Source organism: Protopterus annectens, chromosome 3.part0, assembly GCF_019279795.1.
Source record: "Protopterus annectens isolate FY-2018-M chromosome 3.part0, PAN1.0, whole genome shotgun sequence".
Taxonomy (NCBI): Eukaryota; Metazoa; Chordata; order Ceratodontiformes; family Protopteridae; genus Protopterus; species Protopterus annectens.
The window spans coordinates 1338636953-1338659253 of NC_056731.1; the positions used below are offsets into that span (position 1 = coordinate 1338636953).

At 40.9% G+C, this 22301-nt stretch overlaps 1 protein-coding gene across 1 annotated transcript in view; it reads left to right on the plus strand.

The window, feature by feature from the left end:
* LOC122796737 (desmoglein-2-like) overlaps positions 1-22301 on the plus strand; it is a 1662953-nt gene that overhangs the window by 1342188 nt on the left and 298464 nt on the right. Inside the window, exon 9 of the mRNA XM_044065446.1 lies at positions 19989-20250. Within this exon, the coding sequence (XP_043921381.1) occupies positions 19989-20250 (262 nt within the window). The remainder of the gene's footprint in view (positions 1-19988; positions 20251-22301) is intronic.

Below are 22301 nucleotides of genomic sequence, written 5' to 3' on the forward strand. Positions count from 1 at the left end.
TATCTGCCCTAAGGCATTTATAAGCCTAGCCCATTAGTTTGTTGTGGATTATTAAATTGGGTGCACTTTTTTCCCCTGGTCTGAATGAATGCATTTAAAGCAATTATTGTGTATGGACTTCAGGTGTTGGGAGTTGGTACAAATATACACATTGATGAAGGCCTAACGGCCGAAACTGTTTTGTTTTTTCTGTCTTCCTATCAATAAACGAATTGCTGTCCACTGTTTGCTTGCTCTACTAGGTTTTTTACTACAATAAACAGGACACGCTGGAGGGATAGATTCCTGTCCCAGAGACTTCCTATACTCTGGAACAAGCTACCCATCTATGTCAAGCAAAGTTCTTCATTAGCACTCTTCAAGAAAAATCTTGATGAGTGGATGGGAAATAGGAAATACACCCCAGGGATCACTTCTGTATCTCTGCTGAACAGTGGCACAGGAAAATAACTTTCTTGGGTGGTGTAAGCTATGGTACCCTGCTGGCTAGGCTTACTTAGGCCCTTGGGCCAATAGCCTAGTACCTACCTATGAACCTATAAACCTTTACTAGTACCCGAAGGAGAATGTAGAAGATGGCATTTCTCAGAAGAAACCACTTTTAATGCTACAAGCTTCCAAAAATCCCAAGTAAAGAACCATTCAAATGTTTCAGGTAATTTTCTGTCCAGTTCCATCACATGTGCTCTACTTCTTGACAAGTTGTCAGAGTGTTTAACCCCCATCTTAAAAATTGTGCCTCATGCCTCTATAAGGGCCTCTTTCAGCTGACACCTCATTTATTTGTATCTGGCTGTATTACATGCACTTCTAAGTGTCAAGGCATCAAACTGTCATGCTAGGGGATCCTTAGCCTAATCCTTTAAAGTAGCACCATTCTGATGAGGGCGACCTGCATGTCTGTATGCACAGCTTTGGATAATAAATCTGTAGTAAGCCAGCAATCCTGTCTAGTACCCCAGAGTTGTAATTCTTAATTGTTCATTGCAAGACTCACCATGCATCATGTAATGAAAACTATTTTATTTTTTAAGATAGTGTGTAACTTTGGGATATATTATCCTTTCCACAGGTCGTCTATTCAGGAAATGGGTCACTTAAAGGATAGTACTGTATTTTGTCCCAGGTTTTGTGTATGTAACCATTTCCTTAAGAGGATGAGGGTGTCCTTTGCTAGGTTTGTAAATGTTCTCAGTAAGCATGTCTGTTTTTTACATATTACCCATCTTCATCCCCTATTAGATTGTACCAGATTTTTCATCCATCACAACTGTTGGTGGATTAGGGCGGGAGATCCCTTTTGGCACAGCTTGGCCTTCCGATAAGCTAGTCGCCAGTAAGCCGGTACTCAGTGAGGTACTTTCGCAGCCCCTGATGCCCACTTCAATAGGTCTTCTACAAGCTGAAAAAAGGGTTGCTGTGAAGAAGTCCCTAAAGATGATTTCCTTTGGTGGTAGGGTGATATCAAGTGTGACAGAGATTTTTGGTTAGCTTTAACCATGGATACGGAGATGCATGGTATAGTACAGGGGAAGGCTAGGCTGATGAGTACTAGGTCAAGGATACTTTATTCTCTATTGTGTGGTTGTAACAGTTTCCTTAAAATTCAGTAGCAATGCACTGAAGCAAAGCTGAGCATATCCATTTTAGAGTTGTAAGTGTGCGTGCCATTCAGTGCTTAGGTAATTGAAGTCCCCTAGCAGGAAGGTATTTGTATTTGGCTCATAAGTTCATACTAGGCTATCTGCCCTAGGGCATTTATAAGCCTAGCCAGAGTGTGTTTGGCTTTCGCCACCCATTTTAAATTAATTTTGCTATGCCCTTTTTCAAGGTTAGTATACTGTGCCTCTGCCTAACAGTGACACAGAAGTGATACCCGGGGTAAACCTACGATCTCCCATCCACTCATCAAGATTCCTCTTGAAGAGAGTCAATGAGGGACTCTGCCTAACCTGGACTGGGATTTTATTCCAGAGTGAAGGGATCCTCTGGGTTATGAATCTGTCCCTCCACCATGTCCTATTTATTTCAGTGCTGAGGTTCAAGTCTCTCGAGCACGTAGCTCGATGGGATTTGGATTTTCTGAGGTGCAGCATGTCCATTAATTCTGGGTTGGACATAGCTTTATACATCAGGCACAGATCGCCTCTGAGCAGGCGGTATGCCACTGAGTAGAGCTGGAGTTTCTTTAACCGGGCAGCATTTGGCATCTGTTTGAGCCCTTTGATCCTCTTGGTGAGGTACTTTTGTGGTCTTTCCAGTTGCTGCAGGTGTCTGGTAAGGTACATCCCAAAAGGGGCATTGTACTCAATTATGGGCCTGATGAGGGATGAGTAAAGAGGCACAATGACCTCCCCTGATCTAGATGTGAATCCCTTCATGATTAGGTGGGCTATATAAAATGTTTTTCTAACCACTTTGGCCACGTGGTTGTCAAATGAGAGATTGCTATCAACTTGGGTCCCCAGGTCCCTAATTACTTCTTCCATACTTAAGGGATTACCACCTATGTGGTAATTTGTGGGCACTTTGTTTTTGCCAAAGGGGATGACTATACACTTTTTGGCATTTAGCTTGAGGCCATGGCTCTGGCACCAGTTGTCTGTTTCTATAAGGCCCTTTTGGAGGATGCTTGTGTCGGCTGGAAAGTCTATTATGGCGCCCAGTTTGCAGTCATCTGCGAACTTGGTCAGCCGCAGTCCTTCCGTGTTGGCCTGTACCTCCGAGAAATATATACTGAACAAGAGAGGTCCCAGGACTGATCCTTGTGGGATGCCACTTGTAACTGGTTTGGAGTCTGACATGGCTCCAGCAATTCTAACCATGTGGGTTCTGTCCTTGAGCCAGTTTGCAACCCATCTAGTGACATAGGGGTTTATATTTAAGCTGGTGAGCTTATCTATAATGACTGAGTGGGGTATTGTATCGAAGGCTTTTGCAAGGTCCAGGTAGGCTGTGTGGACCACCTTCCCCTCGTCAATGGCCTTGGTGACTGTTTCAAAGAAATCGACCAGGTTTAAGAGGCAGGATCTGCCCTTAGCAAAGCCGAACTGGGTAGGATCCAGTGTCTGTAGGTCCCCAATATCTTTATTTATGAGGTCCATGATGATCCTTTCCATAGCTTTGCAGACCAAGCTAGTCAGGCTTATGGGGTGATAGTTTCCAGGACCTGTTGAGGCACCACCTTTGTGGAGAGGGACCACTGTTGCTGTACGCCACTCTTTGGGTACATATCCTGTAGTAAGGCCGAGACTGAACAGTTGTTTTATGTTTGGGTTTAGCTCTTCTTGGAGTTCATGTAGGATGCAGCCCGGGACACCGTCTGGTCCCATTGATGCTGTGTTTTTTGCTTTGGAGTGGGCGGCTCTTACCTGAGCATCTGAGATGTCAGGGGGGCAGCACACTGCTGGGATAGATATTTGCCCTTTTGGTGGGGAGGGGGGGTAGAAGTTTGCGCTGAACCTGTCAGCTAGGATGTTGGCACTGTCTGTGGGTTCGGTGTATTTTTTGTCATTTTGGACTAATTCTGAGCATATCTGGAAATTCCCACCCAGGTTCCTGACATAACTAAAGAAAGCCTTGTGATTATCCTTAGTGTCCTGTGCAATTTTTCTCTCTAAGCTGGCCTTAGATGATTTCATGAGTGCCCGTAGTTTTTTGCTAATACTGATCAGAGATGCCGTCCCTTTTTGGGATTTTACTCTATCATGTAGTAGCTTCCTCCTTCTATTGTATAGCTTGTTTATGGCTGGGGTCCACCAGACAGGACGTCTGCCTTTGGAGGATTGGATCTTGCTTTTATTTGGGATTGCATGATCCATGCATTCCTGAAGGTGTTCATAGAATGCGTTTATAAAGGATTCTGCAGTCTGGGCCGTATTTTCCACAAGCCCGGGGGCTTTGAAGGATTCCACCTCGGTTTTGAGGAGTGTGAAATTTGCTTTAGAGAAGTTTTTCACTGTGGTTTTCTGGGCAGGGGGTGGGCCCGGGATGTGAATATCCAGTGAGATTAGTTTATGGTCTGATCTTACCAGTGAGGGATACACTTCTGGTCTGGAGCATAGAGTCCCCATGTTGGTGATGATCCGGTCCAGTATGTTTTCCCCTCTTGTGGGAGTGATAACAAGTTGTTCCATAGCATTTGAGTTTATAAATTCTAGGAACCTTTGGGCTAGGGTGTTGGAGCTAGAGTAATGCTCCCAGTCTATGTTTGGGTAGTTGAAGTCGTCCAATATAATGGTGTTTGGAGAGACCTTCATATTTTCCAGTGTTCTCCGGAAGGCCAAGTGGGGTTCCTGGGTTTGGGAGGGTGGTCTGTAGCAGGCTATAAACTGGAAGGCAGTTTTACCCACTGTTAGTTGCACATGGATAGTCTCTGATGCTTCGTGCTGTGCCACCAATCTGGAGGTGTGGGTATCTTTGACGAATATTGATGCTCCCCCCTCCTTTTGTGGTTCGGTCCAAGTTTTGGGGCCGAAAAGCATGGTATGAGGTATAACCTGGTAGTGCTAGGATGCTCTCGGGAGCCTTGAACCAGGTTTCTGTTACTGCACAGATATCGATGTTCTCCATGCTAAGGAGAGTTTCAAGTGCATGCATCTTGAGGTTTAGACTTCTGGCGTTGAGTAGCATTACTCTTAGTTTCTTATCCCTTGTGATACCTATGGAGGTGGGTTTGTCTTCTGAGCCTTGCCTAAAAAAGACACTGTGGGGGTGGCAAGAGCCTTTTCCAATATCCGAAAGCCCAGGGGTGACAAGTGCAAGCCGTCCCTAGCGAAGCATCGTGGCTTGTCGAGCATGTCATCACAGGCTGACAGGCATTGGATCCCCTTTGAATGACACCAATACTTAAGCCAATTGTTGAAATTGATTATCTTGTCTTCATATTGTGGCATCATTCTTGGTGAGGGTAAGATGCTACTCAAGGTCAGGGTCATACCGGCCTGGGCTACATGCTCAGAGAGCTCCTCTATGTCTCTCTTCATGTAGTCCAGGGAGGTACGTCTCAGGTCATTCACACCAACATGGGCAATGACTGAGTCATATTTGTACTTGCCTTGGAGTGACCTGAGTGCTTGTGTTATGTGGCGGATCATAGCGCCCGACAGGCAGCTCACCGTGACATTCTCCTTGTTCAGCCTGGTGAGCGGGACGTCAGTGTGCCTGACGATAGTCACCTATTACAAGTGTATCAGGTGTGTTTGTTGCAATATAGTTAGTGCATCAACAGCTTCGTGAGCATACTGTGCAAATTCAAGGACTTTTAGGAAGACTTAACTCTACAGCTGGTACGTGTTCTAACAGTAGTTTGGGTTTACCTCTCACACAACCCACACCTGTTCCATCGAATGCTGATACTGTTGGTGTATCGGATGGCAACAGCAGTAGTTCCGGCTTTAGACCATCAGCTGGGCCATCTACTTCAGCTAGCTCCTTTGCGGCTAACAACCGTAATCGCTGGATGACAAATTTCTTTAATTTCAGCCATGATAAGAATATGCCGCATGTGGGGTTAGAAATGCAAGGTAAATCGCTGACTGAACTAATGAAAGAGTTTGAGCTTAAGCTGTTTAAATTAAAAAGAATTCAATTGGAAAATGGCTATCTTGAACGTAATATCCAACTGCAGCTTGTACCTAAAGGTCTTCGGGTTTGGCGTTACCCGAATGGTTGTGAACAAAACGCTGATATGATTAAAGAGTTGCATACTATATTTGACACGACAGGGGTGCAAATTATGGAGATCATGGTGAAATACAACAATCTCCAGATAGATAGTTTGTTGAATACATTAGATGAGATCCACAATAAGATAACTCAAGATCTCCTATTCGATCAATACTTCACTAATTACATTAATATAGTGAAGGATATAGATAAGAGTTGTGACATTCTATTCAATAAAAAGTTTGACAAACTTCAGCGTGATATCTTAGCATACCGTAATGGTAAAGTCTATCCACTGGAAACGAAGGCTAACATTCGTAATTCCCTGACAGCTGAATTAGCCAATCCGAGTGAAGAACTGGATGATGGGGCGGTGACGGAAATAGCAGCAGGTTCTTATAGTGCCGCCGTTCGAGGGGCAGACCCTTTAGGAGATGCTCCAAGGAGGTCAGAAAGAATCAGACAGCAGGGGCCAGTTCATGGAAACAACGGCAATTACCACTCGGGAGCAAAACCCAGGACGGATTATCGGTGGCGAAACCAAGATGGCAATTGGCAGAAAACAACAAGAAGGTAACTAAAAAGATTTTTTGGTTACACGACTCATTTGCCTGTGACGACGACTGTTTTGTTTGTATGAATAGTGAAATGAATCTACATATGGGGCATATAGTGAAGAGCTGTGCTATTACCCCTACTAGATTAGATCCAACACGTTTTGATGTTGAATTTAGTGTGGTTAAAGCTGTGACGGATACTGAGCTAACCGGAACGAACTTTATCACTAGAACTGTTTGTGATGACTCTTTAACGAAAAGCTGTTTTTCTGTGTTAACAGAAGATATGGCGACTACTGACTTAAACAAAGCAGCGGTGACTGTTAATGAAGTTTGTGATTTTTTGCCAAGAAATGTTGGTATTTTGGATGAGAGTGATAATTCCCTTTGTAACATTACACAGGGAGCATTATGCAATTCAGTAGACAGTGACCTTGTGGATGAAGTAAATTTGGATGTTGACGACAATGTTTTATTACAGATGAGCACACACACGGTTGTGGACGAGTTTCAGGAGTTTAATTTTGATTCAGTTAAAACAAATAATAATAATAGTAAAGATATGTACGCACATAGTAATATACGACAATCCTTTGATGATGACATAAACCTGGGTGATCAGCAGTGTTTCGATATTCGTTCGAGGGGCAGACCCTTTAGGAGATGCTCCAAGGAGGTCAGAAAGAATCAGACAGCAGGGGCCAGTTCATGGAAACAATGGCAATTACCACTCGGGAGCAAAACCCAGGACGGATTATCGGTGGCGAAACCAAGACGGCAATTAGCAGAAAACAACAAGAAGGTAACTAAAAAGATTTTTTGGTTACACGACTCATTTGCCTGTGACGACGACTGTTTTGTTTGTATGAATAGTGAAATGAATCTACATATGGGGCATATAGTGAAGAGCTGTGCTATTACCCCTACTAGATTAGATCCAACACGTTTATGTTGAATTTAGTGTGGTTAAAGCTGTGACGGATACTGAGCTAACCGGAACGAACTTTATCACTAGAACTGTTTGTGATGACTCAACGAAAAGCTGTTTTTCTGTGTTAACAGAAGATATGGCGACTACTGACTTAAACAAAGCAGCGGTGACTGTTAATGAAGTTTGTGATTTTTTGCCAAGAAATGTTGGTATTTTGGATGAGAGTGATAATTCCCTTTGTAACATTGCACAGGGAGCATTATGTAATTCAGTAGACAGTGACCTTGTGGATGAAGTAAATTTGGATGTTGACGACAATGTTTTATTACAGATGAGCACACACACGGTTGTGGACGAGTTTCAGGAGTTTAATTTTGATTCAGTTAAAACAAATAATAATAATAGTAAAGATATGTACGCACATAGTAATATACGACAATCCTTTGATGATGACATAAACCTGGGTGATCAGCAGTGTTTCGATATTATATCTGGGGCAGTTGAAGGGAATAGTTTAACACACATTAATGAACAAGATGAGACGGTTAACTTGACTTGTAGTGATGATGTGGAGGATTTTATAACTCCCCTATCTAATCCTACAATTTTATTTAACACTACAAAGGATTTTAAGTTGTTCAACTATTCAAGTATTGTGTTTGACACGCAACATGCTGATATTCTATCAAAAGGCTTCAATTTTGTACCTCGTAGAAAAGGAAATATAGCTGAAACACTTAGGGATTTGAAGCTATTCACACGCAAATTGAACTTGTTGGCCCATTTTGGGTTTAAAAATTGTGAAGAGTATGCTTTGAGAGCCTCTAACTTACATAAACCAAGTTATTTTAATCCACCATACAATAACATGGTTCATATATTTGAAAACTTGTGTGAACAAGATATAAGAGAACTTTACAAGGATAACAATTTTACAAATCAAGGTAATTTAACCCAAGATAACATTAATAGTATTAACTACATTTGCCTTAATAAAAGTATACGTGTGATGAAGCCTGATAAGGGTAATGGAGCTGTAATAATGGACAAATTAGATTATGACAATGAAATGTTAACTATGCTTTCAGATGAAAACTATGCGGAAGTGAGTATTAATGAGATTCATATAGCATATCAAAAAATTGATTTGGTCCTTGAAGACATGTTATTTCAAGGGCAAATTAATGAGGACGAATTTTTCTTTATGTCCAACAAATACCCTGTTTTGAGTGGAATCTTTGGGATACCAAAGATCCACAAAGGTCTAAATAATGTTCGATTTAGACCAATTGTCGATGGGAAAAGAAGTAAAGTGTCCTTTATTAGTCAGTATTTGGATTCTAAGTTGAAAACAGGCCTAAACAGTTTTCCATATATAACCAAAGACTCGTGGCATTTTCTGGATAAGATTAAAAATTACGGTGCACAGCAAGACATCACTTTTTTGACAATTGATGTGGTTAACCTATTCAGTGTTATACCACATGATGTTGGTCTTGAATGGTTGGAAGATCAACTTATAGTCACTGGTGTTTATGACCAGAATCAAATAAATGTTTACGTGAGGCTCATGGAATTAGTGTTACACAATAATTTTATATTCTTTGAAGGATACAAGTTTCGTCAGAAAACTGGTGTGGCAATGGGGGCAGCTTGTGCCCCCATTTACGCCAATTATATCATGGCATATTGGGAAAATAATTTTGTTTTCAACAGTGAATATAGGTCATTTATTAAATTATATACTCGCTTTTTGGATGACATTTTTATTATATGGCAGGGTGAGAAGAAAATCTTGGAGACATTCATTGCTTACATCAATCAAACAGTTTGGTTTTTGAAATTCACTTATGAAATCAATGAGGAAAAAATTAGTTATTTAGATGTAAGTTTAACCTACAATAAAGATAATAATTATATTTCATCCAAAATTTTCAGAAAACCTACATTTTCAAACTCTTATTTGCATTATGACAGCTGGCACCCGGAGCATCAGAAAAAATCCATTATTAAAGGACAATTAATGAGGGCAGCACGTATGGTCAGCGAGGATGCTGACTTTCAAATAGAAGTTGAATTTATGATCAAATTATTCACTAATAGGGGTTACCCTATATCTTTATGTGATGATGTGAGGAAGGAAATACAAACAAAAAGGGATGGTGGACACATTCAGCCTATACTTAAAAGTTTACATTCTATATTTAATGATGATTCCAACAATAAAAATAGGTATGATATACGAGATGAATACATTTTGTTTGTAGTCACTTTCAATGCGGACACTGATGGTATTATTAAAATTATAGAAAAAAACTGGAGGTCATTTATTAGGCTTAAGGAATTTCAGGGTTTTGCAACCCGTAAGCCCAAGTTTATTTTTCGTAAGGATAGGGCTTTAAAACAAATCTTTGAGAGAGGCAATTTATCTGTCAATAATAATACAAATACATTTAGAGGTAATATTAAATGTGGTAGGTGTTCCACTTGTGCCTTTATTTTGCCAACAGGTAGTAAAATCACTGTTAACAACACATACATCAGGATTAGGGGCAAATTTAATTGCTATTCTACCAACGTAATCTACCTTGCGAAATGCCAATTATGCATGGCATTTTATGTGGGCAAGACATGCAGAAAATTTAGGGACAGAATCAAGGAGCATGTCCTAGATATCCAACATAAAAAGCCCACTAATGCTTTAGCACGACATATTATAACATATAATGATCACAAATTTTCCTTTTGTATAATAGAACAATTGGTCCAGGACCAACAAGGTAGGCTAACTGAATTTCATCTTGATGTATGTGAGCTAAAATGGCAAATGATATTGAATGCACACTTTTATCTGGGTCTCAATGAATTTACTTCTATTAAACCCTATTTTAGGCTCCAAAATATATTGGGATAACTCCTATGTGTAATTATTTTAAATGTGCAACTAGATAATCATATACTTCCTATGGCTATGTTTACTTGTATATTCAAGGCATTGGTTATACTTGAATTGTATAAGTTTTAATATTATATACTTTTTAGTTTTTATGTATTTTTTCTATATATTTTTATTCTTATTTTTCATAACTAGTGATGTAATTGCATTTTCATTTTTTAGTACATTTTGTAATTTTTATTATATTGTATATAGGTGGTTTGTAGAGTAGTATTAGGGTGAACAATAGGCTTTACTAGTAATTGTGCCTATTACTAGTTTTGTGTTTTAACAGCGTATCATCATTAGTTAATTTAGTTAATTGATAAATTGCTGTTAGTATATATTGAGCTGGTTTCTAACACTCTGAAGAAGTCCACAGGACGAAACCTAGGTCAGTGTTGGAGATCCGTGCCTTGTTGTTCATTAAACTTTTTGGTGGAGCTTCGTGTCTTCGTGGAATTTTGTATCAGGTGTGTTGTTTAGCCTTAAGAGCTGTGACTGTTCGGCACACTGGCTTTGTGAGCTACGTGTTGCACGTGTTTTGTTTTGGGGTAGCAGTTGCTTGGGTGTCTGCTTTGGCGGTCTCTGCTGCTTAGGCAGATTTTTATTTAGAGCCTCCGAGTATGTTTTTGTGTGTTTGTGTTTGGTTTGCTGTCGTGGTAGGTCTATGTGAGACTGGCATTGTAGTGAGTGTGGTTTCCTTCTCCTCCTGACTGGTTATGCCAGTACTGAGTTGAGAGAGCTTAGCCTCCAGTTTAGTTATATGGTTGCATCTCTCACATTTGTTGGAATTTGTTGGGAGGAGGAGAGGGTTGTCTGTGTACATGAGGCAGTCGTAACATTGCCTCAAGATTCCCAGATTCACCAGCTGGACCGGAGAGGAGCTTGACAACTGACCTTTGGACATGCTAGAATAGTATTGGGAATTCCTTTATAATTGAAAAAAAGGGCCAATGGGGAACAAGGTACTCAAGGGGAGTTTGTGAGGGTGTAGTGCTTTTAATTTTTTAGTGCTGACTTATGTAATTGCTTTAGTGAGCAGGTGTCAGGCTTTAGAGTAGGAATAGGGTGTTTATTATGAGAACTAGATCAGTTCTAAGGGAAAAATTGAAGAGCAGACTTTATGGAGCCAAGAATGATTTAAACCCAATTAAGCGGCGCTGCCCGATGCTGCGCTATGCGCAAAGCCGCGCTAAAGCGGGTTTTATACAGGGGGACTTGAAAGAGCTAGAAATTGGCCCAAAATGGCCAATAGACTACCAGATTCTTGTGCTGGGAACACTCTTCCAGGGATAGATAGGCTGCTCTAAGCTCCCCACTGCCACTGGTGAACAAAGAAGCCTCCCTTTATCCAAGAAAGGAAATGGGCAACACAGGAACTTTCCAAAAGTCCAGAATACAGCAAAGCCTGTATTTGGACTACTCTAGGTCAGGAAAGACGGGAAACAAGGATAATTTTTTTTGTTTTTTTTTCTTTTTTTGCAACACACAGCAGGAAAATGCAATAAATATGTAAGACAAGCTAGCGCACTTGAGTGTGTAGCCTCAACAGGTAAATGCAACAAACAGGACAAACTTTAAAAGTGCAGGTGCAAAAACAACTTTAAACAGTTTAAAACAGTTCAAGAAGCAGAAATACTTGCAGTTTAGCTAGATTGGACAGTCGCCCAGGTAGTAGCAGGAAAAAAACACTTTTATCAGGTTAGCAGTCGCTCTTTTAGCCTCTCTGCTGCTAGCACCACTCTGCAGGACCACGAGGAATTTGGCTGAGTAGTAACAAGTGCAAAAACCACGCCAAAGCGGGTTTTATACAGGGGGACTTGAAAGAGCTAGAAATTGGCCCAAAAGGGCCAATAGACTACCAGATTCTTGTGCTGGGAACACTCCTCAGTTGTGTTAAGGCAAGTATTATGACCTTTGGAGGACATTAATGGTGCATCTGTAATTAGCAGTGAAGTAATAGCTGGATTTGTGAGGAGGATTTGAATCTACAAGAGCTCCATGTTAGGGTTGTGGGTAATTTGATGCGAGATGAATCCCCAAAACACGATATATTGTGAAGTAGTGCCAAAGTGATTATATGTTTATTGTATGTTTTTGCATTACAATATTTTGTATAACTGATGAAATGCAACTAACACAATGCCCGTGTGAAGGTTTTACAGATGTGATGACCACCCATGTTGCAAAGTACTGTGAACCACTAGTAATTGTTAGCCTCTTTTTCTTATTCCAGAGACTGTATTTCCTTACCTTTGGCAAGGTATGTAATAGTACTTTCTGTTGTGCTTTATTTTGTAAGCTGTGTATGACTCTAGTAGTTGTATTGCTTTGAATCTGGAATTGTATTATTTCCACTTTTGTTCATCTTTGAATACTGTGTTCGACTGATGGCCCATCAAACATTCACATGCAACAAGCCCTGACGTGTCCACAGTGAATGTCTTCAATTAGCTATCAGCTTGGCAGTGGTCTACTAAGGGCAATAACATTCATGTCATCATGGTAGTAAAATGATAAAGTGCCTGTTTTGGATGAGTTTGAAGCAGTGTTACTGTTGTTGCTGATGACATAACATCACCAGGATCCTGTCTGCCCATTTGATCATATTCGATACTCTTATCACTTTAATTGTAAAGTAATCATAAGATAAAGAAAAGTAATACCCCAGATTTGCAGCAGGTAGCCCGACATTTCATAAGCCATTCAGGACTGTGCATTTCAAAAGTGAAACTATCAGTTTCTTTGTACAGCACAGTTGTCTCGGTGTAAAGGTCGACGTGTATACACTGTGTAGTATGTTAAGCCTCAATAGAAGAGATTTGGAGCTATGTGTAAGTAAGTAAATTTGAGAAAGTAAATAGTGATAATTTGTTAGCTGCAACAATGCCTGACTTTGGGAAGAGACAGGAAATTGCATGAGTGTGATGAGGGAGTGCAGTAGTATTTAATGGGCCAAAGTTCAGAAAAGGAGACATGAGATTCACATGAGAGAGTAATGTCTTCAGAGGCGTTGATAGTTTGCAAGAATGGTCACGTGCGGTAAATTAACTGTAAGTTCACAGATGTAATCAAGAGTGAATGAGACAAAGTTTTAAAGTGTATACTGCCATTTCGTAACATGGTTGAATTTTGATTGTGAAATTATAGCTGAATATTCTATGTAAAATAAGGGCTCTGTGACTAGACAAAGCAGAATAAACAAAAGGATGAATCAGCAGGTAGACAAATATGTGTAGTTAATGGCATTGTGTAACAGCAGATAAGCAATTCAGTGGATAAACACAATTATCATGGCACCTGTATGCTTAATCTTATTACAAATTATTCAGGCAAACTAGCAGATAGCGTGGGAATTTATGCAGACTGGCAGAGAAATCGAGATGGTTGCATGTTTTTAGTTTTCTTGCACATGCACTTTGTAAACGATGAATTCACTTGTTTTGTTTCAGGACTAAATGTGTTGTAGATGTACATTTTTTGGGGATGGAATTAGAATGAAAAGTTTAATATGAAGTTGTTCTATCTCGCCATTCATTCTTACTGATGAGTTTGGAGCCGATCCTCTGCTCCGACTTGGCCAACTGCAAAAGCTCGAGGTCTTCAGCTCGAGGCCAACTCCCTATCCCATGATGCACCTAGTGCTTCCCTCAGATCTCATTTGCCGCTGCAACTGATCGTGCGTCTCACCAGCTCGGCCAGTGAAATTTAAGTATTTTTTTAAACATATATTTTCTTTTTTGCTGTAGTTAGTATTTTTCTATTTTATAGCTTCAAGTGTTATTATGGTTTAGGTAGTGGTCATAGCTAGATTTTTTGAAGTTTCTTAGTGTAGTTACATAGCTCCCTTAATTCTTCCCTGTGGTGCCTGGTGTTATCAGGATTAACCTCTTTGTACCGAAGCCTGTTTTTTTTCCAAGGGCATTTTTGTGTGTGTGTGGTGTAGTTATAAAACCTAGAATAGTTATTCTTGAATTTTTACAGCTTTACTAGTGAGCATTTTTCCAGTAGAAGTTAGGGCCCAGTCTTATTAGGGCCATTTTATTGTACTGTGTGTTTTGCTTCTTTGTGGATTGTCGCTGGCAGACAAAACAACGTAACCCTGATTCACTTTAAGTAGTTAGTGTATATATGGTGTGTTTTTTCTGAGAGCCCTGTGGTTTCTTTGAAAGGGTGTTGCCTTATACTTCAGACTTAGCTAGAAAATGTATATGTCCTTCTAATTAATTTCTGTCATGTCTCAACAAGAGAAGGTGAAGTCAGGATTTAAAAAAAATGTCCTAAATGTGGAAAAAAATGTTAACAGATGGTCACACAGAATGTGTCTATTGCTTAGGTGAAGTTCACCTACAAGAGAACTGTGCCATATGTCATTCATTCAGTTCTCATGTTCTTCATGAGCATAAGAGTAAGCTGATAGCTAGGGGACTATTAAAGTTTTCCTTGCAGGACTCTTTGGATAAGGGCAGATCACCGGACAAGACATCAAAATCTTCAAAGATTTTTGTTTTCTAAGTCGTCTTCTGGATCTGAGCCAAAAAAGGGTTCATCGACCTCAAAACCAGATAAGACTTCTACCTTGGCTCCATTACTTTCAGAACCAGCAGTTGTTACTTTTTGTAGGAGTCAGTCCGCTATACTGGAGCCGGTGTCTCCTACTCTAAAGTCTCCAATTCTTTAGTCATTGACCTCTTCCATAGCTTCCTCCCGATCCTCAAGACTTTCAGATAAGGATGTGGATTGTGTGGTGCAGAGGCTTCTGCAGACACAGCGCTATCAAAAATTTTGTCGGGCCCGACCCTTGGGGCTTCGGAACTGACTATGACCCAGCCCATTACTTCTGTTCCTCCTCCAATTCGACTTGAGGTTTTGGAGCCGGAGTGTTCGGAGCTGATGATTGTGGAATCGCCGGAGTCGACACCCCATCCAGGTCCATCAGTTCCAACTGCTCTGTCTTCCTCAGTAACAACCTTGGAGTCTAGGGGCCGACACACACCGGTCAGGTCTGGAGAGGATAGTCGTACTGATCTTTCAGTTCCGACTTTGCCTCTTGGGGCCTCAGCATGGGTGAGTTCGACACCTACCTCAGGCTCGGAGCCCACCACTTTGGTGCCGAGGAAATTGCCTATTTCTTCAGATCCAGGGGTTTCTTTGGATTGGAGCCAGGGGGCCTTTGATGCCATGAGGAGTGTTGTCCCCTTGGGCACCCACATCATTGGTACTGCTTTACTGATCCCTCAAAAGCATAGAGACCCAGAGTCTCAGGTTGCCCCACTGGGTGAGCTCTGCTCTTCCGAGATCTCCTCAGAAGCTCCCACTGAGGAGGTTCCCAGGAAGAGGCTTTGCAAGAGAGGAAGCATCTGGACTCCCCACAGGAATCTATCACATTGGATACTGACTTAGATGAGTCAGAAGGGTCCCTACAGTCCCCCTCTGAAGATATCTCATTTAGGGATATCTTGGAAATTCTTAAACAGAGGGGTGGCTGGAAGCCCATTAACCATACTGATGATGAGTCAGTCCTCCTGAAGGCTTTTGGGTCTCAGCACTCCACCACTTGGGTGTCTCCACCCTTTGATGAGCTGATTGAGCTAATCTCTCAAAGGGCGTGGATGTCCCCGGACACCATGTTGCCTGTCCCTAGTAGGCCTAATAAATTTCTAACTTCTCCCCAGGACAAGACCTTCCTGACCAAAGGGGTGCTCGCTGATGTTATAGTGGTGGCAGCAGCCACCAAGAAGGAACTGTCAGAAACTTCTACGTCTGTCCATCCTCCTAATAAGTATTCTAGGGTCATGGACAGATATGGTAAGTGCACATTTAGTTCAGCGACTTTTGCTGTCCGATCACTGAACTAACACACTTTACAAGGTTGCAAAGGGATCTCCTGAAAGAACTAGAAGATACTCTACAGGGTTCAGTAGATGTGGAGGTCTCAGAGAAAGTAACTTCCCAGCTCACTACCCTTAATTCTCTTGTAAAAACTCTTCCATGCATCTGGTCTCGTATGCAGTTGATGGAACGAGTAGGGCAGCGGGTACAGGAATTGCTATTAGGAGACATTCCTGGATATGCTTATGTTCCTATGCAGAGCCCTTTAAGTCATCCTTTATTAACACCCCATTCGATGGCTTTTCCCTTTTTGGACCCAAAGTGAAGGAAATGCTTACCAGGAGTGAGCAGGAATGAAAGACTCTGCCATCGGAGTCCGTTTTTCCACCCCTACCAGACCTTACCTTAAAGGTCAGAAGGGAGGGAAGATGTAGTTCTGTAAAACTCAAGGAGCTTTCCAGGACAATCTTGGTGAACCCCCCTCTAGAGGCAGACAAGGGGTTAACAATGGAAGATGCCACCCATGAGGCGGAGGGGGTCCGCAGAATCGGGGCGACAGAGACCAGTTCTTTGGAAAGCCCTATCAGTGGTTCTGAGAGGAGGCCTGCCTGTCCATCTTTGGAGGCAGTCAGGGGACGCTTCCCTTTGTACCCAGACACCTGGCTAAAAATAACAAAAGACAGCTGGGTGCAAAGTATCATATCCAGGGGATACTCAATTCCCTTTGCCAACCCCCCATAAGAAAAATCCCGGACGTTCCACCCAGTCACAGGGAACAAGGAGCCACAGAGATTCAAAGGTTGTGGGAAAAAAAGTCATCCAACCAGTCTCGGCAGACCAAAGAGGATCTAGAACTTACCCAAGGTGTTTTTTTTTTAGTTCCAAAAAAACATTGGACTGGAGGCCCATTTTGGATCTCAGCAGACTAAACAAGTCGGTAAGAAAGACAAAATTCCAGATGGTCACGCTACAGTCAATATTTCCCTTTTTAAAGAAAGACATTCAAATGTGCTCAGTAGATCTCCAGGAAGAGTACTACTACATAAAAATGGACAAGCCATCCAGAGATCAACAGTCATTATCAATTTCGCACTCTGTCCTTTGGTCTTACTACAGCCCCCAGAGTGTTCACCAAATGTATGGCAGTAGTCACGGCTCATCTGAGACGTTTGGGATTCCAGGTGTTTCCATACCTATACGACTGGCTCCTCACTGCCACCACCAGGCATCAGCTCATACAAGCAAGGGACACAGCTTTGAACCTCTGCAGTCAGTTGAGGATTACTATAAATTCAGAGAAATCTGCCTTGTCGCCATCACAACATACCGTTTTTATAGGAGCAGAGCTGAATACCATTATCATGATCTTAAACCTTCCACCAGAAAGAGTTTGTGTTCTACAAAAACAGGTCATGGACCTGCTCCTGAAAGAAAAAGCCTCAATTTCAATGGTACTCAAATTGTTGGGGACAATGGCAGCAGCGATCATTGCAATTCCTTTAGGTCGAATGCATATACGTGTACTGCAATGGCTCCTGTTCATGCAACGGTCTTTTCAAGAACTCCCAATGTCACACAAAATCCTGATAATGAATTCCTGCAAGAAGGACCTTCAGTGGTGGCTGACATCTCACCAAGTAACTCTAGAGTGCCCCTTTGTTCTACCCACTCCCATCGCCACCATTACCACAGATGCCTCCTTGTGTGGGGGGAACATTATCAGGGAAGAACAGCCCAAGGCACATGGAAGAGATATGAGGCCCTTCTGCATATCAGTGTCCTGGAGATGAGTGGTACTTCAAACATTGCAGTCCTTTCAGGACTGTCTCCCCTTTGGAACTGTTGCAATTCAGACAGACAATATGTTAGTGGTCTGGTACATAAACAAACAAGGAGGAACCAGATCTTATCCCCTGTGTCGAGAGGCCCTGAGAGTATGGCAATGGGCAACCTCCACCCAGCGCTTTCTGATAGCAGTGCACATCCTGGGGAGATATAATGTGATAGCAGACAAACTGAGCAGAGCAATTCTGTTGGCTCACTAGTGGTCCCTAAAAGAAGTAGCGGCGGAAAGGATATTCCGTAGATGGGGCCAACCTTGGTGTGATCTGTTTGTAACCCCAACAAACACAAAATGCAGCAGCTACGTTGCCATAATTCCCCCTCCGGGGGATGCCCCAAGGGATGCACTTGTACACAATTGGCCCCTGGGCCTCCTTTATGCCTTCCCTCCTTTCCCTCTGGTACCCAAAGTTTTACAGAAAGCCAAGGCTCTGGGAAGGACCATCATTCTAATAGCCCCTTACTGGCCTCATCAAATTTGGTTCCCCTTCCTCCAGCCTTATCTATTGGAAGAACCTTGGATTCGGGACCCAGTGCCAGATCTAACTCATTCATCAGGGGGTCTCCATCCTTCTCTTCAGTCCCTCAAACTGACAACTTGGCTGCTCCATTTATTAACATAGCCAGAATTCACAACCTCTCAGCTGCGGCTCAGCATATTTTAACATCCTCTCATAAATTGTCTACCAGGAAGTTATATCTTAGTAAATGGAAAAGGTTTTCTACATGGGCATTTCAGAACAATATTAACCCTGTACCTGGCTTCAGTTTCATCCATTATGGAGTTTTTGACTAAACTTTTTAATGAAGGGGCAGCAGCAACCATTTGAGTTCAATTGGCAGCAATTTCTTACATCTTGGTGACCAGGGGTCTAATATCATGTCACATAGACTCTCCAAAGCCTTTCTCAAGGGTATGGTTCATTTGAGACCACCTATCAAAGCTCCAACTATGCCATGGAATCTAAATTTTGTTCTTTCTCGAATAATCCTACCCCCTTTCGAACCAGCCTCATCTTGTGACTTGAAATATCTGTCATGGAAAAAACATAGTTTTAATAGCTATTACTTCTGCTCGGAGGGTTTTAGAGTTACAGGCCTTGTCCATTAAACCCCCTTATTTGATTTTCCATAATGACAGAGTCTCACTCATAACGAATCCTTCATTTTTATCTAAAGTTAGCTCAGAGACATCTCAACCAATCTGTTGAATTGCCCATATTTTTCCCTAAATACACTAATAAGATGGAATATGTGCTGCACAAACTTGATGTTCACATACAACTTTAATTCTATTTAGACAGGACCAAAGATTTCAGGAAAACATATCAGCTCTTTGTCTTCTTTTCAGAGTCTAAAAAGGCACTCCAGTGGTGAAAACCACTTTATCAAAATGATTATCAGATTCTATATCCTTCACCTACAATTCAGTGAATACACTGTTACAACAGAAGATAAAGGCCCAGTCTACTAGAGCTGTATCTACTTCACCAGCCTTTACGGTTATATTACCATTAGATAAGATTTGTGCAGCAACTACTTAGTCAAGGCCTCATACCTTCATCACTCATTACAAAGTAGACAAGGCCTCCAGGGACAGGGCTTCCTTTGCTTCCACTGTCTTGAAGAATATTCTCCCATGAACCACATAAGAAAGATGGTGCTTGGGACGCTACCCATCAGTAAGAATGAACAGTGAGATAGAACAACTTCACATAAAGAAGTTATGTACTCACCATAATGTTCCATGTGAGTTGTTCTTCTCGCCTTCATTCTTACATCCCACCCTCCAACCCCCATCCAGGCTCCTTGAGGACCAAGATTTCATTTATGTCATGGTTTATTGTCTCTTATCCAGTTTCTACTAGTAGCATATTAGTATGATATTTCAAACAGGCTTGTGGTGGAAGCATCAGCTGGAGCTCTGTCCCCTTTCAGACAACACTTCATAGGGAGTTGGCCTCGAGCTGGTTGAAGACCTCGAGCTTTTGCAGTTGGCCAAGTTGGAGCAGAAGATTGGCTCCGAACCCATCAGTAAGAATGAAGGCGAGATGAACAACTCACATGGAATGTTATGGTGAGTACATAATTTCTTTTTTTTCCCATTGTACATTCATTTTAATTTTTCTTAATATGTATTATTATTTATGTTAATATACATTTGAATGACAGTTGTGGAATAATTTGTAATATACTAGCTTGCTTTTTCTGTAGGAAGCAGATTATGAGCAGCTGCAGCATTTGACACTGGGTATAGTTTATTCAAACAAAGCGACGTACCACCACTCACTCGGAATTGTGAGTTCCAGGAAGCCAATTCCAATAAAAGTGAATATAATAAATGTTCCAGAAGGTGCTATGTTTCGGCCAAGTAGAAAGATTGTTTCTGTTAGTGAAGATAAGAAGGTCATCACTCTCAATAAAGTAGTCACAACATATGCAGCGATTGAAGAAGATACTGGATTGACTGCAAAGAATGTCATGTAAGATGTCTAAAGTTAGCTAGAAGTATCTGTAGTATTTTAAAATGCTATATTTTTTACCTTTACCTATTTGAGTTTTTTTTTTAATCTGATGAAAATTCTTAGCCATGTTTATGTTGCCTTAAAACTTTACTCTGTTTGTACTTTTCTTTATGTAAAATGGTGATAAAATACCTACATAATAAGATCTGGTGCTGTACACAGGTACAGCCGTTCCCATACCTTTCAGCTTTTCAAAATCAAAGCAAGGACAATGAAAAGTCATAGTCAAAATTTGCCTGTGTGTAAATTTGTGCACCTGGTGATTTGGAAAATAATGTGCTAGTTTGCTTTCTTGGGGGGACAGTTTCTATAAAATTTGAGTCCTTGTGGTGCTAACAAAAGAATACCTGCATAGCTATTATTCACTGCAATAGATACCACATGCATGGTTCCGTATAGTACAGAAATGATACTTGATATCAGAAATTACCAGTCCAAACATGTGACATTAAATAGTTTATTGAGTCAAAAGCTAGAGTTCTTTACACAGATGAGATACACACCACTGTAACAGTGTTCATAGTTGAGATGCACACTACTAAATCCTCACAGTAGTAAAGTGTAGAACTTAACTGACGGTATGAAACAATAAATATACAATGTTAAATACAAATCAATACAAACATGTTTAAAAATTAGCAAACTGTAATAAGCTATTTCCATAACTATGTTACGAGTGGAAGCATTTAGTAAATGCTGTTATTGCCTATGTGGTCAGAACTGATGCACTTTTGCTCTGTGTGTGTATGGGAGAATGGCAGTCAAGGAAATCCAAGTTTGTGGATAGCACAGAGGTGAATGCCAGATCAGTGTCGGTTATACCAGGAAACTGAGGAACTGTTTCAGCAGAATTTATTTGTTTCATTGAATAAAATGTGCAACTCAGTGATGGATGTGTTATTATAGTCCTCCAGTTGTGAGGGTTGTGAGGTAACATTTTGGATGAATTGTTAATGCAGAATGAGTTGGAGCATGGAAAAGATGTTTCTTGTGGTGAAATTATGTGCAAAATTCAATCAGAGGTATCGCAAGCTATTTTGAAAGGAGATCAGCAGACAAAGAAATCATATGATGAGACTGTTAAACTCCAGTGAAAGTCATCAGAGACTAACACAGGAGAGAAAATGTCAACAATCAAAGGAAATTTATGGTGAGAATTCAAAACAAGGAAGAAAAGAAATGGACAGGTGTGACATTTGGGATAGTTTAATGGTCCCATTGGGAGTGAAGGATCAGGAAGCAAGAACTTTTATACATTCATAGAGACATTTTGTGACATTATTTTTGAGACTGGTTCTCAATTTTTTTGGGGAGCGGTGAGAATGAGAAGAAAAAGAACTGTAATCCATGGAATTCTTATGTGATGAAAGCATTTCACAGAGAAAAAGAAGACGCGTTTTCAATTGCAAGCTGAAGTTGAAGAAGATACTAGACATTTAAGCAAACGTTGTGAAGTTGTTCTGGACATTAGCAAAGCATATGATAATAGAGGATTATGGACTGGGGGATGGGACTGCCATATTGTACTGAAAATGGAAAAAGAAAAAACATGTTCATATCTCTACTATGATAAATGTAGAGGGTAACAGAGGTGTTGTAAATATTGGTGACAACACAGAAAAGACATGATCATTTGATTAGTAATTGTGATAAGATGAAATGATATATTTGTGGGAAAATGGGTCATGATGCAAAAAAGTATGAATGGAAATGTTATAAATGTAACAAAATTGGACATTTATGGATGGATTGTAACCTAGTGAGGATAGTATGCAAAGAGAAGAAACGGCCCCAGTAAAAAAAATAGAGGATGTAGGGGAGCAAGAACAGGATAACAAAAAAAGATAAGGATAAAAAAGTGAAACAGAAGAGAATATAAAATAAGGTTCTGAAATAAGTGATGAGGAAAGATATAAATTGGAAAATAGTGAAAGGTAAGAATTATATTGGCAAAAGAGTAAGAGGCAGAAAAAGTTTAAAGGGATAAGTGTAAAAGAGAAAAGGAAATG